Raw genomic sequence first — 12,678 nt, 5'->3', positions numbered from 1 at the left:
AAAGGGCTGACTTATTATGGAAAATTTAACTAAGTATGGTAACCACAAGCCAAACATCCATACCTTTCCCTCCTCTCACACCCACTGTCCCCCCATTATTATTGTTGGCAGCAGAAAAGGAAAGAGTGTCTATTCTGGAGCAAGACCTGGTTAAATTCCCTGCACTGCTGCTTATGAGCTGTGTAACATTGGATAAATTACCCAGCCTCTGTGATATTGCCAGCATTTAATGAATTAATATATATATAAAGTGCTTAGAAAAATACCTGACATGGAACACACTCAATAAAAATGAGCTCTTATTCCAAATTTTTAGGTAATGTGCCTTATGCATTTGCCATTAATTTATTTAACCATTCAATAATTATATGTGTTACAAACACTGTTATTGGTGCTGGAATTACAGCAGTGAACAACAACAACAACAACAACAAAACAACCAAGATCCCTGACCTCATGCATCTGACATTGTATCAGGCAGAGATAGAGGGAGCATGTAGTAAAATAAATAACATATGATGAAACTTTGAGGAAAAAGTTGGGTAAGGAGAGAGACAGATGGAGTTGGGATCAGGAAACTCCTGTCTGGTGAGATGACATCTGAAATGAAGGAGTAGGCCCTGCAGAGGGCTGAGTAAGGCCCACACACGTTGGGGGAAATGGCAAGTGCCAAAGTTGAGCAAGACAGGAATGCACTTGACCTATTAGAAGAGCCAGAAGGCCAGTGTGATTGCTGGTCAGGAGCAAGGGAAGAGTGATTCAAATGATCTAAGAGAAGGCAGGAAGTACTCGCACATTAAGGGCACTTAAAGCAGGATTCAGTGTTTTTGGCAAAACAGGAAGGAGGTCTTGGCTATGACACATCACCCAGCTGCCTTTATGCAACAGTAAAGGAAGACTGCCGCTAGAAGTGAGGTCACTGAATAGAGGGGAAAGGCGTGTTGCACACTCATCTGCCTTCTGAGAAAGCTAGAGAATCAAATAATCATCTCATGAATTCCTTTTAAGGAAAGTAATAAAATGGGATGATTGGATCTAAAAGACAACCGTCCCTCTCCCCCATAATAGGTAGCTTTCTAAAATACCCAGGTTACTGAGCACACACACTGCAGCACATCACCTTGTATAGGTACAATTTGAAATTACCTTCCTTATTTCCATCTGTATTTTAAATCAAAATTGATTTATTAAGACATGCCATAAATATCTCTATATTAACTCACTTGAGGGAGTAGACTATTTATTACACCAATGTGAATTTCATCTTGGCAGTAGATTTTTCTCCTAACATTATGGCATCACTAAATTGAACCCACATTTTCCTACTGAATCTATGGCAGTAGAGAATTAACTTTTATAACACAGCCTGTTCCTTGAGTATTATTTTATTGGAGGATGGTTTTGTAAATGTTTTTTATTGAATTTTAGAAAGAGAAAGGGCAGGGAAGGAGGGAGAGAAAGAAACATCGATGAGAGAGAAGCACTGATGAGAAAGAAGCTTGGATTGGCTCCCTACTACAAGCCCCCTACTGGGGATCCAACCAGTAACCCCAGCATGTTCCCTGACCAGTAATTGAAGTAGGGACCTCTCAGTACAAGGGAGGATGTTCAACCAACTGAGTCACACTGGCTAGGGCTAGATGATGTTTTTATAAATCTAACTTTTAGATATTCTCTCAATTGTAAAACATAGGATATATTCTAAGATCTAGATCAGAAAGTTTTCAATTCTAACTTTGCGTGATGTAAAATGTGAATAGTACACCATCATAGAATACTTTTATGGCTAATGGGCATGGTGGGTCGAACTGAAATCATCTCCTCAGTTAGCAGCTCCTCTGCCACCAGCACATCCCCTCTTGGACCCAGCAGGACATGCCATGCTGTGATTCCTTGGTGCTTTCTCTGAGGATGGACTAGGGCACCTTGGTGCATTCAAGCTTAATGAGGAAGAAAAGGGCATCTGGTTAATCTTGTTACAAACGAATGGCTGATCATTTACAAATAGTAGTGCAAAACTTTTACTTCTGCTGAACAAAAAAGCCTAAAAACTCTAGATAGAGAACTAAACCTAAAACTCTAAGTACTGCTTGGGGCAAGGTGCCCATAAGGCTACTAAAACCTTAATTACTCTCTCTCTCTCTCTCTCTTTCTCTCTCTCTCTTTCTCTCTCTCTCTTTACAAAGTGGCCTTAATCCTCTAGTTCCAGACTAATACACCACGGATTGCTCAATGCTGAGGCACTGATATAAAAATGGTGTAGAATAAGAACTCTGTTCCTCAAGTTCAGACATAATACTGAATGCTAACTGGTGGGCACCATCAGATTCACTCTAGTAATTTGTAGATAAGATTTAGTGGAAGACATGATTGTAAAGGCCGATGTCTTACCTCAGGCTGCTGTATCAAAATACCATAGACTGGGTGGCTTAAGCAACACATTTATCTCTCACAGTTCTGGAAGGTAAGAAGTTCAAGATCAAATCTGCCAGCAGATTCAGTTCTTGGCTGCAAAATCCCCTCTTCTTGAAACCAGGCTAACTATGTGAGATGAGGCTGAATGAGATGTCCAACTGGTGAACAAAGGCTAGAAACGCGCAAAACCACCACAAGTCTGTAGGCCAAAGAATGACTCAAGGAAGCAGAGAGGGAGAGAAAGAGAAAAGCAGAAACAGCCATCAATAAGAAATCCAATCAAGCCACCTGTTGGCTGGGAGTTTGTTGCTGAGGGAGAGATTCGACCACACATGTCCAATAGGCTTTACAAATCTAACATGTGCAAAACCTCCTGAGTTCTCAGACTTCTCTGTCTCACCATATGGTTACACCATACTCCAGCTATTCTTGCAAATACCTTGAAATCATCTGTGACTCATCTCTTTATATCACACACAACTCTTAAGTCTATTGGCAAATCCTGTCATCTTACTCTTCAAAAGAATTCTAAATCTGACAGTTTCTCACCATCCCTACTGCTATTCTAAGATTAGGAAATTTAGACATATGTCTTGTTATTTTTTTCAAAATCTTCACACCAGAGGCTGGGTGAGTACCTCACTTCAGTTCTTCCTGCCTGGAGATCATCATGAAATGACATAAACCATATTTCAAGATACTGGGTCATGGTCTGTCTTTCTTTCTCTCTTTCTTCCTTTTTTTTTTTTTTTTTCATCAAGCGTCACATAACTGGGGTAAAATTTGAGCAATACAAACCCTGACAATAGCAGAGGTAGCCTACAAGATATGGACAAGTTCTTATTTTCATGTTTTCTTCCTTGTTTTCCTTCACTTCCAGGGAATCCCAGACACTGCTGCTCAGATGCTATAGACCCCAGTGAGAAACCACAGAACTATACCTATGTTAGCTACTAAAGGGAGCTTCTCTGTATTCCACATGCCTCTGATCTGACTGATGGTTTCTACCAACCTACAAAGACTGTGGCTATTGGTGAGGGCAACTGGACAACTGTGAGAGCCACTTGGAGATATACATGTTGGGCGCACTCTATAAAGGAACTCTTTCTCTGAAAATAGAAGCCAAGATAAGTACACAAAGGCAAAACACTCTTTTGGACCTACTTCTTCCCACTCTCAACAACTGATGTCTGAAGTGTGTAGAATTTGAGAGCAGGGAAAGAGTTGAGGAGGAGGAGAATATGGAAAGGGCTCTAATGACTTAAACAGCTCATGGCATTCTCTCTGAAGTGTCCAGAAAAAAATTAATTTGTTAAAGACTATTAGCCTAATAGCCTTCAAGAACAATTTCTCAAACTGTTGAGGACATTGCGAGGAACACCAATAGGCGCTAAATGTCAAATGATTTCACCTGTTTTTTTCCAGATCTTAAATAACAGATGTCGCTTACTGTACAGTTGTTTATTCATGGGGCCAATGCCAGGTTTGAAGTGACTGAAGAATTAGCCTCTATGAAAAGTATGCTTGGAACAACTATAGGTACATTGTGGAAAATATCTGAATCTATCATGTTATCGAACCAGTAGTATCAGTGATGAATTTCACTTGTTCCTGTGGACTTAACCATTAATTCCATGAATTTATGTCAGAAATAGAAGCTGAATATTTTGACAAGCTTTACTGTTATAATTGGCTTGCAAATATCAATATGAATTAATGATGTATAGATATATTTATTAAATAAAGTATCCTAACCTTATTCAGTAATCTGGCCACAATGCAATGCTGCTGCTTTACTATTGACGTACTATTCTAAATCCTCAGTTGACATTCCAACAATCTTCACAGCACCTTCACCAGGAGTAATTCCATCTCAAGGTGGGAATCCCTTTTTTTGCTCATCCTTCAGAAGCAACACATGGACATTCAAGGACCTTCCTCCCTTATGAATCACAAAGCAGTTACTGAAAGAAGTGGGGAATGAGAGGATCTTGCATTGACATATAAATAAAAGAAAAACTATGAAATTACTGTGTTTAGAACTAAAATGAAGTGGTCCCCAGCTTTGGACTCATGTTTGTTGTTCTCATTTCTTCCTTCATGTGGATCTTGAATTAACAATAAAGCCATACATCAATATTCCCAAGAGTATGGACTTTTCCCACTGCAATAGCCTCTATGAAATAACCATCAATAACCTAGCCATCCCACCACGCTTTATTTTTCCCATAGCACTATCACTATCTGACATTTGGGGTTGAACTTATTTGTTTACATGCCTTTTTCCAGCTAGAGTGTAGGTTCCTAGGGGTCAGGGTTATTAATTTTTGTTTTCAGAGCTTATCAGAGAACTTGACACAGAATATGTGTTCCATAGATGCATTTTGGCTCAAATTAAATATTTTTGTCACTTAAAACATGGCAGTAGGTGTGCTGCATTGTATTCATGACTCAAATGGGAACTTGTAATCCTCTAGGACGATGTCAATTTTGTGGAAAACGTTTAACTTAAAAATAAGCGATAGTCCATTTTTATCCTTATCCATTTTCCTTCATGTCCATTTTGCTTACCTTTCCTTCAAAGAGGAACTTGCTGAATTTAAACCTTATACAAATAATTGAGAAAAAAATAAAATAAATACATAAGAAAGTGAAAAGAATATAATGTATGATTAATTTCACAAGTTTCCTCAAATCAACTGGTAAATCCTAAGATAGTTTGAAATTAATTCACATTTACGAGGTTTGACGTTTATCTTCTCTGCAGCTTGCCATCACCAATGATTATCTGCTTTAACTTTATCTCGTAAACACAAAACTAAACTCAGTATTTTAATGTCGCGATGTTTAGAATAAATGATGAACAATTTTTGGTGCAATGAGGCCAGTTAAAAATCAGCAGGCTATTTGGAAACAAATAGCTTTCAGTGTTCTCATGCTGGAGTTGCTGAGGCAGTATCACCGCATGTTCTCTGTAATCCAATTTCTTTTCAAATGGCTTTCAGCTCCTTTTTTTGTGCAGTACTGATGTTAAGCATGAATGAATGCAAACACTTGCACCATCAAAAACAAATATCTTCTTACCACCCGGAATGCCCTGGCGGGAGTCCACAAAAACAAGATTTAACTCCTCAGAATGGCAGTGAGTAGACAGAATTAATGGGTGGTCTTTCCAGAAAAGTGGCTTATAAACTTCACTGAAATAGTAATTTGGTGCCTTGGTATCAGCATTTGTCTGCTTGTTATTTTTAACTTTTATCTTAAAACAAAAATTCTGGAGATTTAGTAGAGAAGTTCCATTTGAAACTCACAATTTTGCAAACCACTGTTTTTTAAAACCATAAAAGTTTTGCTGACGATTCCTGATATTTTGAATTATTGCCCTACCGACACTTTACTTTTTGGTTGATATGACTCCTAGGCAACAAATGCAACCTCTTTTGCCCACACTATTCAAGGATCTGTAGCTGTATTTGTGGAATCTTCTGAAAGTCGAGCCAAGATACGCAATATATTAAAAATCTACCTTGTAATGAATAAGATGGATAATTATAAGGACACTGCTATATCCTACACAGAAAATTCTTTCTTTAAAATTTTAGTTTTATGATGTCTTCTTTCCCTTTTAATCTGAGGGGGGAAATGAAATATTCTGGGTTAAAATTTTAATGCATCTTGGTTAAAATCAGCCATGCATTTTTCCACTTGCCAGAGGATGTCATCTCTTTGCTTAAATCACACAAATTGCAGCAATGTCCACATCAGACCAAAGTCACCAAGAGTTGTGGGAGTAACACTAACCTGGATAATTTTCCAGCTCACAAACACAAGCTTTCTTCCATCTGTGTTTATTATCCATGTGCAAAATATTTATTAAAAAGTCTGTGATCATCTTATTTCTTCTAATCATGCTAATCAGTAAACTTTTTGACATTCTTGATATTGTCGTCATTTTGCTGCACATAAAGGCTTACAAAGCAATTTAATGTGGCTTAATTCCTTTTGTCCTGATGTCTTGTAGAGTGGAAGTTCCTATGTATCTTACATCCCTCAATTATTGCCGGTAGAGCGTATCAGTCTCATTTCAGATCATGTCTTCCAAGCAGGCTCTGAATGAGAAGGGCTCCATGGCCTTTGGCTATATGCCCTCAGTTTGACAGAACAAAAATGTCTGGACATATCAAATGCACACTCCCTTAGAGCTACTATGACCCCGAAAGTAGCTCACGAGTGTTGCAGTGTTTGAAAAAGAGATTGAGGAAAATCACAATCTAACGAGTAGACTGAACCTCTTCCCACTCACTTGATACTTGATGGGTTCTTTGCAGAAACTCTGAACATCGTTTGAGTCTCATTGACTCTATATTGAGGTTGTTGATAGCATCTTGGGGCTATAGTATTATTTCAAGATCACAACACATCCATTTAACTCACTTGTTACATTTTACCTCTCCAGTTCTATGGGGAAAATGATCCCTTAACCTTAACACTCCAAGAAACAACAAGCAAACAGACAAAAATGTCTCCATCTTATACTGTTTTATTAAACACAGAAAATGCTGGAGAGTGGACCATAGTTTCTCCCCAGTCAGAAGCCTAAGGCAGGAGGAGTTTCCGAATGTCAGGAAAATGAGGCTACTTCTTCCTCCATACCTGAGTACTGTCATTTGTGCCTCTCAAAAAGATGGGCAAAAAACAAGGCTCAAAGCATTTTAAGCTGCTCAAGTATTTACATGGTAACTGTCCCAGAGAGTGAGAGGAAGAGTCCCTGTTCCTGAGCGCCTCGCACTGCGAATGCTTTGCTAGCTGCCTTTGCACACATTATCCTGTCCAGTGCTCTCCATCCTCCTCAGAAATTACCTCCAGGATTACATGAACTCCATTTCACAAAAGAGGGACCAGATTTTCTGAATATTGGCATAATTTTCCCGAGGTGACACACAAGGTACTTTAGAGTGTGGACATTTCATCTTTGTCATTCCTCAGAAAAAAGGTTGTCTTTGTTGTAAAGCCTTGGAAGGAAGGTCTTGGTAAGTACAAGGTAACATCAATTATCCTAAGTTTTCTTATCCATTCGCCCCACACGGTCGCCAATCAAGCAAGATCTGGAATTAAATCCGGATCCCAGGTCCCAGATCCAATGTCCGGCTTCCGGTATGAAGGCTGCATGATCTAGCTCTCACAGGTTTCTTCCAGGCTGGTGCCAGGGCACTGGCAATGGGCACAGTTCTCTAAGTGAAACGATCGTTTTCTCCATGTTGATCTAGTTTGCAGAGCTGGATTTCTGATCAACTCACTCTGAGTTCTGAGAGATTGCCTAGTCATTCTAAGATCACAGTCTGGCTACTATAAATCCCTGCCCGTAACCTACTGCCGAGACAGTACAAGCTGCCTCTTGCGGGCAGCAGATCCTGCTCCTGGGGGCCCAGCCAGGCTCCTCAGTCTGCATTCCTCCAGTCCTAATTCACTGCTTATCTTTGCACTTCCAATGTTTCTAAAACTCAGAGGTTACAAACAAGGGTCCACAGACTCCACACAGGTAAGTGCAAATGAGCGAAGATGGACAACCTGAGGTGAACGAGGGCAGAATTACTGGGTCTATGGCTCTAGAGGGGAACGCTGCTCGTGTATAAACATTTGAGAATGTGGGCCGAGTGTTAGCACTTTTATGGATTTTTAAAGAGAAGATAAAAATCCCAATTTTTATGTAAAATTAGTAACTAATCCAGTGGTATTTTCTTTTTCTGTTATGTGAACACACAAACCTGTATACTACTCATAGTCCTTTAGTTTATGACTTCTGCTTCAGATAACTGCTTAGCCTTGGCTTACAAAGTATTATTCTCACAGACTGAAAAAGCCTTACATTAGGAGAGGTGAGTCAGCAACATAAATTGATGCTTGAGAATTAATTATGGAAAATTCCGATAACCACATCAATGCATTACCCAAGTAGTCTACTCTAACTAATATCAAGGGATAGTTCTCCGCAAGTCTCTCATGTTTCTACATATCTTGAGTGGAGACACTGACAGCCTTTGTTTCAGACAATCTGTTCAGGAATGTTTTATATAACAAACTAGAGGCCCGGTGTACAAATTCATGCACCAATAGGGTCCTTCGGCCTGGCCTGCAGGGATCGGGCCGAAACTGGCTCTCCAACATCCCCTGAGGAGTCCCAGGTTACGAGAGGGCACAGGTCAGGCCAAGGGACCCCACAGGTGCACGACTGGGGCCAGGGAGGGTCCACAGGAGGGCTCCAGGGCATGTCCGGCCCGTCTCACCCCCTCCCGATTGGCCGAACCCCAGCAGCAAGCTAACCTACTGGTTGGAGCGTCTGCCCCCTTGTGGCCAGTGTGTGTCATAGCGACTGGTCTAACAGTCAGACACTTAGCATATTAGACTTTTATATATATAGATAGCCTTGTAAGAGAGATATGGAGTCTCTCTCTCTAGAGTGATGCTAACTTCCCATTATAAAATATTCATGTTTCCTAAACTCAGGGTCCTCTCATATACTGCAACCTACTGCCCCATCTGTGTCCATCGATGAGATTTGTGCCTCAGGGATATAGTGAAAATGCTAATACTCTGATATTTGTTACTGTTGTGCTTACTAAGTCCCTGGTCTCTGATTCAGGAATGTCATGTCTTCTGCCGGCATCTATAAAACATTGGCAGACTAGCATGTTAGGATGCAAATAGGGTAAAATCTCAAGTCCTTCATAGTTCTTGAAAATTGATATTAGCTTTTCTTTCATTCTGAACTCTGGCTGTAGCAGCTACTCTAAAATTAAAAGCCTACTGTCTTCTTATATACTGGTTACCACATTTCCCTGAATCAATATATCTCTATCTTGCTTTTGAAAGTACAGCATTGCTTTATGCTCCATCAAAACAATCATGAACTCCCATTTCAAACACCTAAATCTCTCCCTATCTCATTCTTTCTAGCTATTTTGGCCTCCATCTTCAACTTCAGAGAATAGCTTGATGCTTAGCAATACAGCAAAACAACTAAGCAAAGAGACTGTCAAGCTATACTGCCTTGGTTTGAAACTATTGCTACCTACTAGCTGTGTTCTCTTAGACAAGTTATTTAATCAATTCATACCTCAGTTTTCTTCTCTCTACAAATGAAAATAATAATAGTAACTAACTCTCAACATTACCTGAGAATTAAATAAGTTTTTATATTTAACGTGCTTAGAATAGCATCTGGTACATAGTGAGAAGGCAATAAATATAACCAGTTACTCAACTGAATATTTTTCCAATAAATGCAGTAAAGGACCACCTTAAAAGCAGATTGTAATTTACAGTATAACCCTATCACATGGAAGATGAATGGTAAATAATTTAGGGCTGAGTATGTATCTGGTCCTTTCTAAATTCAATAGTTTAAAGACATAGTATTTCCATAGGTTTTCCCATTTGAAAAACCAACATCTCATATCCCAATCTTCTCCAAAGGACATGAAAGACCTTGCAGCAACCCCTCTCAAGTCAAGTTGTAAATGTATAAATGTGTACAAAATGTACAAATGTGCAAATAAAGGTTTTACTTAAAATGCCAGACTACTCTTCCATAGATGGCCTTGTATACTCAGGATGCCTAACTGCTATTGGTGGGGTATCCTCTATTTCCCCACCAGTTGCCAGTGGAAGTGGACTTCTTGGGGTGTTGCTGGAATAAGAATTTCCAGAGGCCCTCACAGGAGGATGAGGCATCCTGGAAAGTGTTATTTCTGTGGAATTAGATCCCGGAGTTCCCAAGGTCCCCTCTCCCTCCATCCTGCCAAGGAAAAAGTCCCATTTCATCTTCAGCAGAGCTAGCATTAAAGCCAGAGCTCAGAGTTTCTGCTACACATTTGCACAGTCCAGCCCAGCATCTGGCTAGGTTAGCTTATGTTCCCAGCTGCAGTTCATTGTGTATAGGATCCACATGGCCATGGGCCATGCAGCTTCTAGGGCCACATGGCTAGGGAGGGAACATGGATGAGTGCAGGAAGCAGAACAAAAGAGAGAAATTTTTTGTCTGGGGATTATGTATTCCCAAATTTTTGTGGGCTTGCATTGGGATCCACCCCTCTAAATAATGATCTTTGTCCCCCAATTAGACTGACAGGCAAGTACCTTCTCTATGTCACCCCAAGACACTGTGCGTGTGCCCATCTTCCCTTGTCTGGTCCCTTCCCCAGTGATCCGCAGGGAATGGACCAGTGGTTTCCTGGGGCAATTGCAGCTTCCTGGTGAAACCGCCCAGATGGCCGTGTTTATAATGTCTGGCCTTCCCTTTGCTCCTTTCCTATTATTAATAACTAGCTGATTGCAATGGTAACATAACTATCACCACACAAATATTACCAGTTTTCTTCACAGCCGTAACCAAAAACTCAATTCACCAAATACCACTTGTCTGAAGCATTGTTTCCATTGTTGTATTTACTGTGCAACAATTAAAAACAAAAATCCCAAAGGAGTAAAAGAGGAAAAGCTACAAAAATCTGATTTTGATTTTTCCTACACTTTCCCCTCCTTATTTTTCAAGCAGCTAATCCCCTCTCACACTGTACAATAGAATAGCTAGACATAAAGAAAAGGAGATAAAAGTGGGCAGCCCAGTGCATTGTTCCTGCTAATCTGCACCATTTACATAAGGGTTGGAAGGCTTGTTTTATCATTTAAAAAGGCTTAAAAGCCTCTTTGCAAATGAGATTTAGTGCCTACAGAAGAATGAATTCTAGCTATTTGGTGAGTTTCTGCTGGACCAGCACGGGGAGCTGACTTGGCAGTAACTTAAGCTACTTCTTTGGCCTCATACAGTTTATGCAAAGATTGCTTCCAGCTGCCAAAACTGAAAAGCCTCAAGCTGATTAAATTCTTTCCAGGAGGTGAAAAGGATAAGGAGCAGGTTAAGAGGCCAATAATATTAGATTTTAGACTGTACCTGGGCAAACTTGTGCATAATGCAGGTGCTTTAGAAGTAGCTTTGAACTTTTCCCCTTGAATCCTCCTTTGAAAGGGAACAGAAGGGCAGACAGCAAATGAGATTCAGAGACAGAGACTTAAAATAGTCCCAGACTGTGAAGCGAGGACAATCTAAACTCTTTGATTCATTGTTGGTCGGAGTGGCACTGGACACAAGGATCAATGGCACAACAAACTCCCTTGCCAATGTCAGCACGGAAGATAAGTAGGAGGAAAAATTTTTCTTTACACAAAATACATGCTTTTCATCGAAACCTTAGATTTTTAAAATCAAAATCACATTGATATATACGACACCTATCATTGGTTTTACCTGGCACACCTTGAACAGATGTTCAGTGTGACCTTGGCCTGAAGTTCAGCAGGGTGAGTAGCACGACCTTGATTAAATTTGCTCCCAGAAGGTACCAGAGTAGTTACTCCCTCCATTCTTAAATCATCAAGATCCTCTGGAACAACACAAACAATTTCAGAGAGAAAAATTAAATGTTAATAGTATTAAGGAGGGAAGTCCATGTTTTCAGGTGTCTGCAAGTAGTTTAGAAGTTAAAACATTACATTTCCACATTGCAAAAATCTTACCTCATGCATCAATTATCTGTTAATCATTTCTAGATGTTGTTAGAGACAAATTATAGGAGAAGATTTACAGGAAGCCAAACCACAACCTCTGCAGCAATTGGACCAAAATGGTCAGGACTAGGTCAATGGCTACCAGCTTCCCTTCTTTTTGTCTTTACTTACAACTCAGAACAAACCAGAATATGACAAATATGTTCCCAACTGATTACAAAAGATTCTTTGCTTCTAATTAGCCTGCCTTCTCCTTCCTTATCCAACAATCTCCAACCAGAACATATCTGAAACTTTCTCTTTTTCCATTCTAAACCTTTCCTTCTTGTCTTCACCTGGGGAGGAGAATACTGTTCTCTGAAGTCCATTCCTATTTTTCCCAAATTCTCAATCAAGACTTAAAAGGTCTAAGTTTCCCTTGTAATTTGGTCCTGCTACAATAGTACATGATCTCCTGCTTTATTCAGAAAACAAGGAATCTTATAAAAAGGTGTTCCATTTACTTGCTCTCAGACTTAGCAAAAAAGGTACATAAAGTTTCAAAAGATAAATTATAATTTTGCCAAACATAATCCATTACTGAGTTTATAACCTGTGTAAGGAAGGCAGTCACTCTCTTTTGATAAGGCTATGGACAACCCAAACATTGTAGAGCTCTTACTAAACAACTCGCATGAGTTGTAGGCTTAAATGGATAAT

General features: G+C 39.7%; 1 protein-coding gene across 4 annotated transcripts in view; it reads right to left on the bottom strand.

The window, feature by feature from the left end:
- The window catches only part of LOC307113920 (uncharacterized protein C8orf34), a gene marked incomplete at both ends in the record, with an annotated part of 253,601 nt that overhangs the window by 88,790 nt on the left and 152,133 nt on the right, over nt 1–12,678 (bottom strand). For 2 of the 4 annotated variants that reach the window (XM_079795931.1, XM_079795933.1), the window contains one exon: nt 11,720–11,855. In XM_079795931.1, coding sequence (XP_079652057.1) covers nt 11,720–11,855 — 136 coding nt within the window. The remainder of the gene's footprint in view (nt 1–11,719; nt 11,856–12,678) is intronic. The other 2 variants (XM_079795932.1, XM_079795930.1) reach the window with 1 other exon arrangement.

The sequence above is a fragment of the Cnephaeus nilssonii genome (genome assembly GCF_951640355.1).
Source record: "Cnephaeus nilssonii genome assembly, chromosome: 18".
Taxonomy (NCBI): domain Eukaryota; kingdom Metazoa; phylum Chordata; class Mammalia; order Chiroptera; family Vespertilionidae; genus Cnephaeus; species Cnephaeus nilssonii.
This window is presented reverse-complemented; position numbering and strand designations above follow the sequence as displayed.